This window comes from Prunus dulcis, chromosome 8 (assembly GCF_902201215.1).
Source record: "Prunus dulcis chromosome 8, ALMONDv2, whole genome shotgun sequence".
NCBI lineage: Eukaryota > Viridiplantae > Streptophyta > Magnoliopsida > Rosales > Rosaceae > Prunus > Prunus dulcis.
Genome location: NC_047657.1, coordinates 16,931,180 through 16,946,384, shown reverse-complemented (window position 1 = coordinate 16,946,384; position 15,205 = coordinate 16,931,180). Strand labels below are relative to the sequence as shown.

Here is a 15,205-nt window from a genome sequence, read left to right as displayed (position 1 = left end):
AGTATTTTGGTGAAAGAAGATTTGTACTAAAATGGAACACTTGAATAATAAGAAGGGTTCACATCACGTCACATGTTAATTATGTGGACAAATTCATTAGGGTTTATGCGTTAATGACTATATATTACATTTATCGATGATTTTAGATTAGACAAATGTATTTTGGAGAAAAATGTCTGTTTTTAGAGGATATATTATAGCCTTCAGATGTTTTAGCACCTATGAATTTTTTTTTCTTTCCAATTTCCTTTTTTTTTTTTTTTTAAAGATAACATGTAACTTGAATGTTGAAACGATAAATTGACACTACTTTAAAGTATCTCAAAATTTAAGCTAATTGTGTCAACAAAAAAAAAACAACAAACAAACAAACAAACAAAAGATAATAATGCTCACAAAACCCTTTCATGGAAATTCGGATTCCAACTCCTCCTAACCCCGATTAAGGTTAGTATCTCAAATTTTGAGATACTTTGGATAGAATGGAAAGCAAACCAATCAAACAATGTTTTAAGTCTAATCAGTGACATGAATTAAGCAAATTATAGAAAATTGGAGGTTTAGAGTCAAACTTATACGATAATAGAAAAATAGTTTGCACAAACAGTGTTGCTTGCACTTAATAAAATACATACACAATACAATACATGATTCATTTCATACAATTTTATTAGAGTGTTGCTAAACGAACCCTAAAATTAATTGAGTACACCCTATAATCTAAGTTAACTCTAATATTTTAATTAAAATGTAAAATTAACTAAGTATACCTCATTTAACTACCAAAAATAGCCATAGTACAACACTCTAATACCAATCCTAAACTAGGTTTCTCTTTTTACATGAATTTGTGCCATCTTTTTAGATTTTAGGTTTCATATAATTTCGTAATATCAATCCTAAACTAGTATTCATTGCGTTATTTGTGAGCACCAAGCAATACGAAGCCTTTTCTATGTCTGATAATGGTTGAATATAGTGAATAAGGTTTACTTATTAAAATTTTATTTGTTTCACAATTCAGTATATCATTTTTGGTCATTTTATATTAGGATAATTTAGTAATTCAATAAATAGTTTGGTAGTATGGTGTACTCAGTTAATTTTATGGTTTATTTAGCAACACTTTTTTATTAATACAGTACATATTACAATATAATTGCGGTGACAAATAAGCGTCCAATGAACGACATTATGGATGCAAAATCAAAACGCATGCCAACACCGAATGAGCCTGCCCGTGGGCCCGACAACCACTTGATTTGCGCCACGTGTCATGAACAGGCAAAGGCAGTCTTGACCGCCATCATGGCGGTTGCAAGAGCCGCTGGTTAGTGGTTACCCTCCATTTTCCAAAACGCATTATAAATACCAAAATTCATGTGACGTTTTCTCACAATTTCCCAAATTTCTATTTTATATCTCACACACAGCGATTTCTTCACGCAATCTCTCACCCCACACCAAATTCAAGGACGAATTCAATCACTTCTGTTTCTCTTGTAAATCCTCGCCTACTTTGATTGTGTTCAATTTCCAGTAAATTGTTCATGTTGATCTAATTATTGTTGTGAATTTGATCGGGTTTGGTCCTTGTGGAATTGGGTTGTTAATGGATTCTTGGGTATTTTTCTAAAAACCTGAATTTAATGCCTGTTTTGTTTGTTCTTAATCCGTTGATGATCTGAATCGGAATAGTGGTAGAGTTATGGGTAGGGTTTGGATGCGATTTGGGGTTTATCTGTGGGTTTAGATAATTGATTTTGATCGGGTAAAGATTTGTACTTTGACCATATTGATCCCTACCCAGTGCAATGCTCAATCTCTGTTTAGCCATGCTTAATTTCCTTTGGATTTAAGGTTTGGAGATGGCCTTGGGTTGCCGTCTATTTGATTCCTATTTGGGTTTCTGGTTTAGATTTTTTGGTAACTTGTGCAATTTTGTGTATGTTTTGTATATGAAAAGGGCCGGATGAGTGTAAGCCCTTTTAGAATATCTGAACAGCATTAGAATCAGTGTAAGATATTTAGGTGGTGATGTGAGCAAATCATTTTTCATGATCTGATCCTGCTTTTGGGTAGGTGGGTTATTGTTAGCGATTATAAGATGTTGGGTAAGGTTTAAAAAGATATTGGGGTTTTCATTTTCTCGGCAGCGCTTTTAAAGGTTTTTGAAATGTCAGTTCAATATTAATCTGGTCTGAGGCATGTATACAAGCATGCTCTTTCTAATGATATTGCATCTAACCGTCGCTGAATAATACAATGATTGGATAACGATTTTGTGGACATGACATCAATTATGTCTTGTGGTATAACTGCAGGTCTCAGTCTCACTGGTGATCTGTTGGCCTGAGAAGTAGTCGTTATATATTTAATCAAGAAATCTATCACTTCAAGTTCTGTACTGCTGTCCATTTGCTGCATTATTTATCTCACATTTTGGAGCATTGTAAGAGTGGTTGCATTGTGATTTCTATTAAAGTCAAGTAAAGATTCAGTATTTTTCAGTTGGTAACGCAATAGAGATCAGAAGCTCCAGTAGGGAACTTATTTAGAGCTTTGCGTTTTGGTAAGTGTATACCGAGTTCAATGATTCTTTATATTTTTTTATCTTTTTCAAATAATGTGTTTTTATTCGGGCTCTTCTTCTTGATATTTAATTATTCTGATTTGACATAATCTTAAGTTGTTGAGAATAAAGGTATCACAGTTTTGGCAGTAATAATTTCATAAACTGTTAACAGGAGCTGACAGTTCTTTTTTATTAGACTTACTTTGTACTTTCTCTTAGAAACTTCAAACGTGTTTGGTTTTTCTTTGGTACATTGTTAGCTATATAGACTTTGAGTAGTTTCTTATTTTCCTCCTTGTCAAACTGAATTTGACAGTTGTTCAAAATGGTATTAGTACTTGTGATTCCTAAAGACATATTTTAGGGTGTATGGGGAAGGGATAATGTGAAACATTATACCAAGGTTTGTACCATAAAACATTTGTACCCAATATATGCTTCTATTGTCTTATGTGATAAGAGGAATAAATTTCTGCTGTCTGCAACATGACCATAGTGTTTTCCCCCTTCTTATGTAATTGATGAACATTGAGTTATGCATGATAGTTCTTGTGTCCTGATAAATTCAACTTGCTGAGTAAATCGAACAGTGTATGCAAGATGGCTGGTGTGAAACGAAGAATAGAAACTGATTCAGATATTCGTGCTCTTTACAAAGAATTGGATGCGGTTACATGCCCTATCTGCATGGACCATCCACATAATGCAGTTCTCCTCCTTTGCAGCTCGCATGAGAAGGGTTGCAGATCTTATATTTGTGATACAAGTTACAGGCATTCAAATTGCCTGGACCGTTTTAAAAAGCTGAGGGAAAATACTAGGAACAGTCCAACTCTACCCAGTTCTTTACCTGTAAACCATTCTGATTCTCATAATATTTCTGATCTGAACATCCCTTTGAGGACAGAGTCAAATGAAGCTAATGAAACTCACAATCTGATTGAAAGCAATACTCTAATATCTGTTAATTTACCTGGACCGCCACAAGGACATATTATTCAAGATCTAAATAGGCCTTTAGAAGCACAAACAGAAGGTGTTCTGGAAGTGGCTGATTCCGAGTCATTTCAGGAAAGGGTTGAGCATGATGAGTTGGATGGGGAGAATTCACCAGATTCAAAACTGAGCTTGAAATGCCCTTTGTGCCGGGGAGCCATTCTTGGATGGGAGGTTGTAGAAGATGTCAGAAAGTATCTTAACCTGAAGAAGCGAAGTTGCTCTCGTGAATCATGCTCATTTTCTGGTAACTACCAGGAGTTGCGCCGGCATGCCAGGAGAGTTCACCCAACCACTCGACCCTCCGACATTGACCCATCTAGAGAACGAGCCTGGCAACACCTTGAGCACCAAAGAGAATTTGGTGATGTTGTGAGTGCTATTCATTCAGCCATCCCAGGTGCTGTTGTGGTTGGGGACTATGTTATTGAAAATGGAGATAGGCTAGCAGGGGGAGGGGAAAGTGGTGCAGGTGAAGCTAATGGACCTTGGTGGACTACTCTGTTTTTGTTTCAGATGATTGGCTCAGTTGACCGTGCTGGGGAACAAAGGGCTCGATCAAGGGCTTGGACAAGACATCGGCGTTCAGGTGCTTTATCTGAACGCCGGTTTCTTTGGGGTGAGAATTTGTTGGGTCTTCAGGATGACGAGGTAGATGATGAGGATGATGATGATGAGAACTTGCCTATACTAAATCACAGAGATTTGTCTCCGATCCCCAGAAGGCGTAGGCGTTTGACACGTTCAAGGTCGGATGAAGATCGACCATGAGAGGGGTCTTTTATCTGGTAAAATTTATGTTTTCTTGAAAGAAAATTGATTGCTGTTTTGTTGGATTGTATATCAGATTGCCTTTGGTTGACCCCATCTGGCACCATTGTTGTTCCAGTTACTGCAGTAACTGCTCGTCAGACGACCAACTGCTCTAAGAACTGCAGTTTGAGAACCCCATCAGCTTGTTGGAACTTGGAAGAGCGTTGAAAAGGATCATGATGATCATAGGGACAATGGTGGTGCTAATTTGAAGGGGATTCTATCGAGCCCATGTTCTCTTTATCGATGGGAGAAATGAGCTTATGTTCTCTTCAAGCAGGCCAAGTCCTCTCTTTCAAGTAGGTAGAGGCTGCCGGCACAAGTTGAGCCTCCTCATCTATGGTTGATGCATTGTTCTTGCTATTCTGCATTTGTATCATATAACTATGTAATTGATATCAGTTCATCTCTTTGTTTGTTAATAAAATACTATTATGATTGTTTGTGTTTATTTTATGCGAATTGTTTGTGTTAAAATGTATAAAAGTTTATGGAACAATGAAATTTGAGTTTGAATAAAAGTGTGAAGATCTCAAAGTTTGATACTTTGGCTAACATTCCAATTGAGCCAGTTTGCATTCTCATATTGTGTTGTATGGAAAATGTCAAGCTTTGATTCTCATGTAAAGATTGTCCACTTGGGAACTTAATCACCCCAGTGCGGATGTTGAAAGCACTCAAAAAGGGAAAAGCTGCATGTTGTTGATTTCATTTTTCCGGGTAATTCTACAAAATGAGAGATGAGAATGGCCATTGCCGGCGACGTCGTTTTGAACACAAGTACAATATATCGGCATGGAAACCAGAAGCAGATCATCCAAGAGAGAACGTGGATGAGATTACAACCAAGAGAGTCAAGCAGAAATGAATGAGAAAACAGCGACAGGTTTTGATGAGAGCAACTAATTCCTTCCCAGTAATACCAAATGGGGCACCAGAATAAATTCAAAAGCTAAGAGGAGCGTTAGGCACATCACCTTTCCTTCATCTGAGTCTTCATCAAAGACCCAGCTGCTTTCATCTCAAGTGACAGTGTCAAGACTTGCATAACAAGTATAGTTCCCCCAATCTCAACCCTTGATCATTGGCTCATTCAACGGCCAAGATCAGTCTGAATTGCATACGCAGTTGCAGCCACAAATTATGGAGGGCTACAGATTTCTATCAGAACCCAATGAAAATGAGAGGGCGGAGAAGCTGAGACGCAAACAAAAGCTCGACAACTTAGGCCTCTAATTTGGTTTTTACATAGTAATTAAAATATAGTTATCAGCGCATATCTGCATATGATTTCTACTCATCCCCATGTGAGAGCACAAGAAGTCTTTTTTCATGCTTGCAAGCAGTAACACTTAAGACGACACATCCCCAGGCCTAAAATATCTCCTTCTCCACATGCTCAACCAACCTGTAAGTTCAATATTATATATATGTGGAGACAAAGAGAGAATTGCCTGGAAATGTAGCAATATATATATTTTGTCATAATTAAATCTTCCCCAACTGGCCAAAATACAGAAAATAGTAAGAAACTTGACAATCAGAGATGACCATTTTTCTTGCTTTGTAACAACTTTTTATGAATCTGCATTTCTATTTTCTAATCTGTTAGGGAACATGGCTCTTCCAACTCCTCCTACCTCTTTCTTTTTTGTTTTATGTCATTTTAATGTTTAATACAGATCTGAATATATAATCCAATTTGTGCCCTCCAGCTTGGGAGGCAAGTTGCAAGGGCTTGTATTGTAGCTCATAATATTATTATGTTAATAAAACCTTGCAATAATTGGTCCTGCTTGCCAGGATCAACTTACCTAAACTGCAATATGCTTGTCCAACAAGGTCTTCAGATTCATTTTTACCCTCAACTTCCAAAACCCAGCTTTTGTTTTTTTAATACAAGCGATATTGAGGGAGGGAGGAATTGAAACCTAGGACTTTAGGTGCACGAATAAAAATTCTTAACCACTTGAGCTACAAGCCCCTTGCTCCACAACTCAGTTTAGTAGATTATTGCTTTTCACACCCAAGTAAATCTGCAGGACCATATGTATATGTACCCAAGGGGACCAATGGGATTGATGAACCAGAGACAAACAAGTGTATGGCTAAAAGAAATGCCACCAGGGCTAAGCACATTTTGGTTCTTTATTAAATCAAATCTCTTACTTAATACCCACCACATTATTATCTTATATATATTTTCCCCATGTTACAAAGAATCTCAAGCCAATCCTTCCCCACTCACTGCTTAGTTGTCTCACTGTTTTTCTTAGATTCACTTCAATTTCCTTTGTCTTCTTCTTCCATAGGTCTCAAAGGCTAGACAGGAATCTTGAGAGCATGCAGACAGCATAGGTAGATCTCTCTGTGCTGTCCATTTGACCAAAACACAGTCATCTGCTTCTCACTCTTCACATTCACACCACTATATAAAGGAGGCTCTAGACACAAGCATAATCATGCAGGTAAAACCGTGTAAATATTTTTAGTCAAACAAATGCTTAGCTTGCATCTGAATCAAAACTGATGTCTCTCTTGATGACTTATAATACAGCAGATTTTTCAATGGCTCTTTAGAGCTACAAATGGACAAGCAAGGGAAGACACTTCTGGTTCTATCAACAAGAAAGCAACAACTAATGGTAAGAGATCAAACTTCAACTTTTCACATACAATTTTTCCGAACCATTATATTAAGACCATGTTTTGACTTATGTACTTTTTATGTTCATTTCAGATCAAGAAGCTAAACAAAATTACATAATTATCTTTAAGTGTGGCGGTGTTGGTGTGTATCGGAAATTCAAAGGAATTGAAGAGAGAAAATCAGGTAGTAAGAAGTTCAAGCCACTTGCCTTTCTACGTCGAAAGGATGTGGCAAATGCTTGCTTTTATAGCACTCTTCAGTTAAAGAGACTTGGTAGCATAAATAGAAGGCAGGCTAGGCAGCGTTGGATTCAATCCATGAAGATGAAGAAGGAAGATATTGCAAGAGGTCTGGGAATTAGTACCAAGGCAGATTCGGCAAATGTAGGCAACAAGGTGTTACCGGTGACAGATTCAACATTAACAACCTCGACGAACACAAATGAACAATGTGGCACATCAGAAAAGAAAGAAAGGGTTAAGGGAGACAAAACCAAAACCATGTCAAGAATGAAGGAGCTATTGAGATGGGCTGCTGCTGCAAAATCAGAGAAGGGAGGAAAATTTATTGCTCGAAAGGTACTAATATTTTTTCTTTCCTAAACATTATGAGTCTTTTTTTAATTGCTGTGATATTCTCTAGCCATAAATGATCGAAATTAAATGTAACTAGATATGAAGTAAAACTGTAAAATGTGAATGCTGTCAATTCTAAAGGGAAAACAGAGAAAGTTGCATGCTTTCTAGTTAGGCTAAATTATACAAAATTTAGCAATATCAGCTTTAGATGGAGTTTCATAACCCTGAAGTTAAAATTTCCTAGTTGCTGACTTGTGGGCTTAAAATGATGCTGTTCCATTCAGGTTATGCAATTTCGAAACCGTGGAACTCTGAAGGCAGTACCAGATGATGATCAACTTAGCAACGATTCTCCGAAGATCAGCTTTAGATGGGATTTGGAAAGCTGCTCCACCACTTCCTCTGCCTACACATCAATTTCAACAGCATCTTCATTGAAAAATGATCAAATCATGATCATTAACCAGGCTTTGAATTCAACAAAGTGTCAAGACCCTGACCGGGCTCCAACGAAAGGGAACTGGATCACCTCAGACTCAGAATGTAAGACATGCTTCCTCCTAGAGTCTCTCCTACTAATCAACCAACTTTTATTTTCTGTTTGCTTGAAGTTTAAGTTGCTAAAAATCTATTCAACTAACCCTGAAAGTATTTTTTTTGCTTGGACAGTTGTGGTGCTAGAGCTTTGAAGATCATCAAGTCTAAGAATTGTTCTCCAAGGGTTGCATAGATCAACTGCTTGCTCTTGCTTAGTGATTGTATCATAGTAATATGGATTGAAGATTTTAAATTTTGTGAAAGATTAAGGACTGAAAAGCAAAATCAATACAAGGAAAGAGTGTTTATATGATCCTTCTTAATGAATGTGGCCTACATCAATAAATTCATAATCTAACCAACAGTTTTCCTTCTCAATGTCTGGCCTCAATATCTGCATCTGCAAACTCTTTCTTTCCCACATGAAAATTAGGAAGCCTGCTTCTCCACAAGCTTACTTGTCAAACTGATTTTGAAGTGTTACCCAAAAATTAATTAAAAGTTTCCAAATCTTACAACAATTTGTGTGGTGGGTTTGGTATTTTGAGATTATACTAAGTTCTGTTATTTTCATAACATTGTTAAAATAATCCTCCATCATTGTATTCTTGAGTTTTGTCCCCGTTTATCAATCTTCCCTGTCACTTTCCTCCACATTCTCTTTGCATCCTGCTTAAAACTAATTTATGGTTTTGGCATTTGATTCTTGAAACAAATCAAGAAAGAAAGAAAAAGAAAAAAAAGATTAATGGATAAAATACATAGGATAGGAGGATGGGCCGCAGGCTCGTAGTATTGGGTTTGGGCCAATGCTCGAGCGGTCTATTGAATATATGTTATTTTGCAATGTTGCTATATGAAGCACACAATTATTATTTTGAACTTCACAATTTGGCCTTTTTAAGCTTAGTCATCAAGCATATATGAGTTTTACTCAAGGTGGCTAAAACGGATGTGCTCCACACTTTGTATTCGAGTTCGAATTCCTAAACTCTAAACCCTTTTATCAACCAAAAAAAAGTGTAGTCATAAAAAATTTCAAAAATAAAAGGACTAAGAGATTATATAAATTAGTGGGTCGTGTTTAAATTTGATAAAATTGATTGTCCTTTTTGCAAAAAGGATGAAGATAATGATCAGACTTTGGGTATATATTCAACACTCATTGAAATCATAAAGTAGATAATTTCCAAGTCCCTACAAGATAGAATAATTCAAAAAATAGGTCTCAATTGTTGTACTTGGAATGGAAGCGACATCATGGGATGAGCAACCAAAATGTGCTAAACTCACCCACTGCAATATACACTTTGTATAAACCAACCCAACATTCTCAACTACAATTCTTGAGCTCCCAAACTTCACTTCCACACCCAAAAGAAAAAAAGGATCCTAAAGTTTTGGGATATAATTAATTACGTGGCTTTTTTTAATTAATCTGAATTGGAGTGATTAAGCATTGCCTTGTCTTGTGTGTTGTGATTTGGTGAGTCTTGTCTTGTCTCCTTCCAAAAGTATATGTTATTTATCTAAACATAGCATACTAGTAGAAATGTTCTTTTACCAAATCACTCCACAATTGCTCACACGCTACGCTAGTATATAATCATCCATTCATATTAACATGCCCACAATAAAACTTTCTTATATCAAAGGGCCACCAACCCACCAACATTACTAATTATATGCATTCCAACCTTTACCTTATTTTTCATCTTTATAATTTTGCAGCAATATTTTTGTCACGTTTCTATATTAAAAACCAAGAAAGTAAAGACAAAAAGTCACATTGCGAAAAGACAATAAATGTTAAGCTCAAATACATTATACGGATGATGAGACTCGAACTTATGATATTTGCTGAAAGAGCAATTGTTTCAAATCACTACACTAGTAGGTCTTTGCACAAAAGTCACTTTGAGTCCTTGTAGTATGTCGGTTTATCAGTTTAATTATCGTAGTTTCAATTTTATAAACTTTATCATTGTAATTTTAAATATGAGCAATTTAAAATTTTGTCAAAATCCTTTCTATTTCATTACATTTTGAACATGAGATTTTACAGAATAGTAATGTTATGCTTATCACATTTTTATTTCATATTTTCATACCATAGGATATGACATATCCATATCATATGTCACATCAATTAAATCAATGAAGTATATTTTAATAAAGAAAAAAATATTAATCATATTAATTAGCTGATGTGGTATATACACATAAATTTCTATATCATGTGGTATAATATTGTAGTATAAAAATATGATAAGACTAGTATTATTCTATGCGGTTAATAACGAAACTGGAGAGATTTTAACAAAATTTGTAACATGTCCTTCAATTAATCGGATTTGAAAATACAATAATAAAACCAGACCAAAAATGACTTTTTCCCGAAAATAAACAATAGCGGAGTGGAGTGACTAGCGCGGGTGTAGTGGATGACGATGGAGGGAATTCACACATACTCTGTGTCAAAGTCAAACTCCAACCACCTCCCCATCTTTTATCTCTCTCCCTTACCCGTTTCGTCGGTTCATCGCCCCCACCTGCCTTCTTCTCTCTCCTTCTCTCCTTCTCTCCTTCTCTCCTTCTCTCTGACCCTCTCTGCAACAAACCCAAATCCCAAAATGACAGCCATGAGCAACCTCAGCTCAGACGTCACAGAGCTCATCTTCTCCTACCTCCCAATCCCAACCCTCATCCGCGCCTCCACCGTATGCAAGCTCTGGCACTCCATCATCTCCTCCTCCACCTTCTCCCAGCTCTCCACCCAATCCCAGAAATACCCCTGGTTCTTCCTCTACGGCATCCACAACACCTCCTCCAACTTCAACCAGTCCTTCGCCTTCGACCCAGTCTCCAATCTCTGGTTCCGCCTTCCCTCCCCCACCTTCCCTTCCCAGTCCTCCTCCTTCCTCGGCGTCGATGGCTTCTTCCTCATCACCGCCCCATTCTTCACCTTCTCCCCAATCCTCAAGCGCCATTCGCACTCCACCTCCCCTCTCCGCTTCTCCCGCATCAACCCTCTTGTCGGCGTCTTCGACTCTGGCTCGTCGTCTCCGCCAAGCTTCATCGTCGTCGGCGGCGTCCGCTTCATCGGCAATTTGGTCGACATCGAGGACCGTTTGGCTGCGGAGATTTACAATCCCAATTCCGATTCTTGGCTCCTCTGCCCTCCTCTCCCCGCCGATTTCCGCTCCGGCAACTCGTCCCAGTCTCTCTCATCGGCCCTCTTCAAGCGCCGGTTCTACGTCTTCGGCATCTACTCCTGCTTCATTTCCTCATTTGATCTCCACACCCATCTCTGGAGCGAGGTCCAGACTCTCCGCCCACCCGGGGTCGTCTTCTCCTTCTTGATTTCCTGCATGGACCGGCTCGTTCTAGCTGGAATCTGCAACGGCCCCCTTGGGTCCTCCTTCAATTTGTGGAAGATCGAGGAGGCCACCATGGAGTTCAGCGAGATTGCGATCATGCCTCATGACTTGTTGTATGGGTTGTTCGATGGGGATGAAGAAGACAAGTTTGCAAGCTTGAAATGCGTGGGGTTGGGCAATCTGATATACGTGTTCAATGAGGAGTATCACAAAAAGTACCCAGCTTGTATCTGTGAGATTAGCAGTGAGGATGGGAAGTGTAGATGGAGGAAAGTGCCCCAATTGCCTTCCCCTGTTAATAAGTTCCATAAAGTTGTTAGCTTTTCGTCCACAGTTTCGCTTCATAGTATTCTTCAGAGTGAAGGAGGAGGAGATGTTGTTGCTCCTTTGCAGCCCATGTTTGACTGATATTTGCTTCCTCAATTTCTTGGTATGAATTCATTCATGTTCTGTTTTCTTGTTCATTTATAGCTTTTTGGTTTGTGTTACTCTGTCTGCTTGGCATTAGTGTGAGATTTTTCGAGTTTGGAATTGCAGTTTGTAAGGCTGTTCTTGGTGGGTTTGAATTGTTCAGTAGGATTTGCTTAGCTACAATGGTTCTTTATTGAATTGGCTAAATCTTTCACGGAAAATTTTCATAAGTAATCAATAGATTATAAAAGTGTTCCCTCATTCATGAATCTAAATCCTAAACACACCCAAATCTCAATCACAAATTTTGTGGCAGTGTACGTACTGAAAAGCCAATTAGTTTGGGGCTCATGTGGCCCTAACTCTAGGTGACTTAGTTTAGGCCAGATAAATTAATGTTGATTGTAGTTTTGAGTGGAAACCATGGTATAAACAGGCTATGCAGTTAATGCTGCTCAATGTGCGTATTGGGTTGCAATTTTTATGGCCATGAATTATGAACATTCATCGTATAGAAAACACAGCCCCTTTTACATGGATTTTTAGAACATTACATATTGAGCTGAGATTGGCCAGTTGAGAGATTTAATGATCTGAGATTCTCCTGTTATCTATCTACCATATGTGCTATTGTGTGTTTGTGTCACTGCTTGTATTATTAAGTTGGCAAGACTAGTTAGTCCATTTTCTGCCTTTTTACCTCTTAGTTTGCCACACTTCTGTGCTCCGTAAGGTACGTAAATTTCGGTGGGTGATCATTTCATGTAAACCAATTACCTTTTGGAGATTTGAGGCCTTCAATCATATATTGCATATCTACTCTATGGATGGCATATGTGCTCCCCGATTTGGAAGGGCATGTGCATTGACAACAAACGACTTAAATGCATGGCCCCTTCTCAGCCTATAAGAACAGGATGCTAATGCTAACATTTCATTGCCTGCAACTTGCTTGACACAACGCAGATAGCAGGGTTACTTGGCCAAGAAAAAAGGGCATGTTTCAAATGTGTAGATAATGCTGGAGGGTGGTCCTTTTATATCGCCTAGCATCTTCTTGTCTTCGTGTAGATGATGTTTAAAAAGCTTCTATACAGCAGACGAGCAAATTAAATCGTTGACGTTTATCTACCTTCTCGTCCGTCCCGGTTAAAGACATCCTGACCCCTTGTATTATTCTGCTTAATTTCGTAGCATCTGTATAGTAAGTACTCTTATTGTTTGTGTTATCATTTGACGTCAATGATCTGATGTTTGGTAAACATTTTGTAAGTTGATAATTTTTGGCTTCAAAGAAACAGTTTGTACTTTTAAGTTGGTAATTTATGCTACCCGGGGAATTAATTTTTGTTCATGTTCAAGACTGTACGCAGTAAGAGCAACTCCACCCATTTGCTATTTGCCATGACAAAGGGGGCGCTAGGGCAGCTATTATTCACGTGAATAGTGGTTGCCATTGCAAAAAGCCTTTTGTGTTTCCACTCGTTGCCATGGCAAAGGCCAATTACTATTCATTTTTTTGTTTTTTCCACAATCTTTTTTACCTCAATAATTAATTTGGATAATATTTTCGGGCTCCTACGTGTCAAGACTATTCATAATCGGATAAAATTTCCAGATAAGATTTTTAGGTTCAAATTTATGATGAATTTCAAAATTCAAAATTCAGATAAATTTTTGAGAATATTTCTTGCATTTCCAGTTGTTTCTTAATATTTCTTGCATAAAATAATGAAAATGCAATTAACCTTACAAATATATTGGAAATACAACAAATACTAACAAAATATTATTTATGCAAGAAATATTAAGAAACAATTGGAAATGCAATAAATATTAACAAAATATTAAAAATGCAAGAAATATTAACAAAATATTGAAAATGCAAGAAACATTAAAAAATATATATATATTAGGACATTAAACTTAATAAAACGAAAATTACAAAATACTTACCTCGCTACTAAGATTTTCCCCTCTTCTATGGTTGTCTCTCGCTTTTGCCAAGGCATCTCTCCATTTTCCCAACTCTTTATTGAGAATTTTCCACCTACTAGACAATGTCATTTCCGTAATAGTTGACCCCGGAATTCTTTCACAAAATTCCGCATGAATTTTTTTCCACATATGACAAAATTTAATCTCATTGCCAGACACGGGACAATGACTAATTTGGAGCCAAGACTTAGACAAGAAAACATCTTCTATGGTGCTCCACGCCCCTCCGGTTTCGATAGAAGAAGCCATAAAGATAAGAAATAAAAATACAATTTGAAAGAGAGGAAAATGTTGAGTAAATAGTGAATAATAGTAGAAGTATAAGAAAATGTATGAGGATTGGTGTTGAAAGTGAAGGGTATTGATAGGTTTTTATAGAAATAAAATTCAAATTTTTTTGGTATTTTTTAAAAAAATTTCGATTTTTTTTTCATAATTTTATTGCCAAAACAATGCTAGCCATTGGATTGGAGGAGGAGAAGCAGATCGGAGCGCCCAGGCCTTGACACGTGTCTTCTAGCCGTTGGAGATTGCACAGGGCTGATGTCAGCACACCTGCAATGCACGCGCCAACGGTTAAAAAAAAATTAAACTGTGCGATGACGTCAGGAGCGACGTCATCCCCCCTCGGGCTCGAGCTCGGGCGAAACTGGCCTTCAGGCTAGCCCGTCTTCATGGGTCCCACTCCCAACCCAGCCAAGCCTGGGCGGCTAGAACTCGATTCCCACCACCCCCCCTCCCCCCGGGCGCCTCAGTCTTGGACTGCTCGGTGGAACTGCTCTAATATCTCAAGGACCCAGGCTTGTTCTGCCCTTCTTGATAGAATATTGCAGGCCTATTGAGATTTTGAGTGATGTTTTGTTTTGGGCCTTTTGGCCCTGCATTATTTTTGTACTCAACAAAAATTTTCAACGGTATCGGAGTACGTTATTTGCGCTCGCCATGTTATTGCCAGCCCATGAGAATAATAGTACCACACCTTATTGGAGAATCTTTCATACTTTTTATAATCTTACTCCCTAAGCGAAGTACAGTCGTTGATCACTTTCTCAAAAGTCAATGAAGAACAAAATTTTAGTGAAAACATTTATACTTTGACACTTGACCAAATCATCATGACCCAGAAAATAAATAATTGATTACACCATGATTTTATCACACAAAACAAATTCCAATATAATAAGGGATATGTTTAAACCACTGAAAAACGGTTTTAACTTGCAAACGAATGGTCTCATAATTAAATTATCGCTTGTATTTAAAAACA

General features: G+C 37.6%; 3 protein-coding genes across 7 annotated transcripts; all 3 read left to right on the top strand.

The window, feature by feature from the left end:
* The first annotated feature begins 1,373 nt into the window (after positions 1–1,373).
* Positions 1,374–4,888, top strand: LOC117637073. Of its 5 annotated transcripts, none has more exons than XR_004587141.1 (4): positions 1,374–1,502; positions 2,325–2,572; positions 3,301–4,359; positions 4,461–4,888. XR_004587141.1 is itself a non-coding variant. In XM_034371840.1 (4 exons), exon 3 carries the CDS (start codon positions 3,176–3,178, stop codon positions 4,340–4,342), a length of 1,167 nt encoding a protein of 388 aa, XP_034227731.1. In that variant the 5' UTR covers positions 1,374–1,502; positions 2,325–2,572; positions 3,166–3,175; the 3' UTR covers positions 4,343–4,359; positions 4,461–4,888. The 5 variants fall into 5 exon arrangements, 4 of the variants coding, with proteins under 4 accessions (XP_034227731.1, XP_034227729.1, XP_034227733.1 ...); XM_034371840.1 differs by having other exon boundaries at positions 3,166–4,359; XM_034371842.1 differs by having other exon boundaries at positions 1,386–1,624; positions 3,166–4,359.
* Positions 4,889–7,271: 2,383 nt separating this feature from the next.
* LOC117638755 lies at positions 7,272–8,464 on the top strand. Its single transcript, XM_034373864.1, has 3 exons — positions 7,272–7,612; positions 7,897–8,155; positions 8,282–8,464. The coding sequence occupies exons 1-3, from the start codon at positions 7,352–7,354 to the stop codon at positions 8,299–8,301; spliced, it is 540 nt and encodes a 179-aa protein (XP_034229755.1). The 5' UTR covers positions 7,272–7,351; the 3' UTR covers positions 8,302–8,464.
* A 2,136-nt stretch (positions 8,465–10,600) lies between these two features.
* On the top strand, positions 10,601–13,316 carry LOC117638073 (F-box/kelch-repeat protein At3g24760). Its single transcript, XM_034373164.1, has 2 exons — positions 10,601–11,959; positions 12,907–13,316. Exon 1 carries the CDS (start codon positions 10,783–10,785, stop codon positions 11,935–11,937), a length of 1,155 nt encoding a protein of 384 aa, XP_034229055.1. The 5' UTR covers positions 10,601–10,782; the 3' UTR covers positions 11,938–11,959; positions 12,907–13,316.
* Positions 13,317–15,205: the final 1,889 nt, after the last annotated feature.

What these genes read in the sequence shown, in the direction of transcription:
- LOC117637073 (XM_034371840.1), top strand. Translation starts at nt 3,176, where the DNA reads ATGGCTGGTGTGAAACGAAGAATAGAAACTGATTCAGATATTCGTGCT.
- LOC117638755 (XM_034373864.1), top strand. Translation starts at nt 7,352, where the DNA reads ATGAAGATGAAGAAGGAAGATATTGCAAGAGGTCTGGGAATTAGTACC. An exon ending in GAAAATTTATTGCTCGAAAG is followed by an intron (nt 7,613 to 7,896) that starts GTACTAATATTT and finishes TGTTCCATTCAG; the next exon opens with GTTATGCAATTTCGAAACCG. An exon ending in GATCACCTCAGACTCAGAAT is followed by an intron (nt 8,156 to 8,281) that starts GTAAGACATGCT and finishes TTGCTTGGACAG; the next exon opens with TTGTGGTGCTAGAGCTTTGA.
- LOC117638073 (XM_034373164.1), top strand. Translation starts at nt 10,783, where the DNA reads ATGACAGCCATGAGCAACCTCAGCTCAGACGTCACAGAGCTCATCTTC.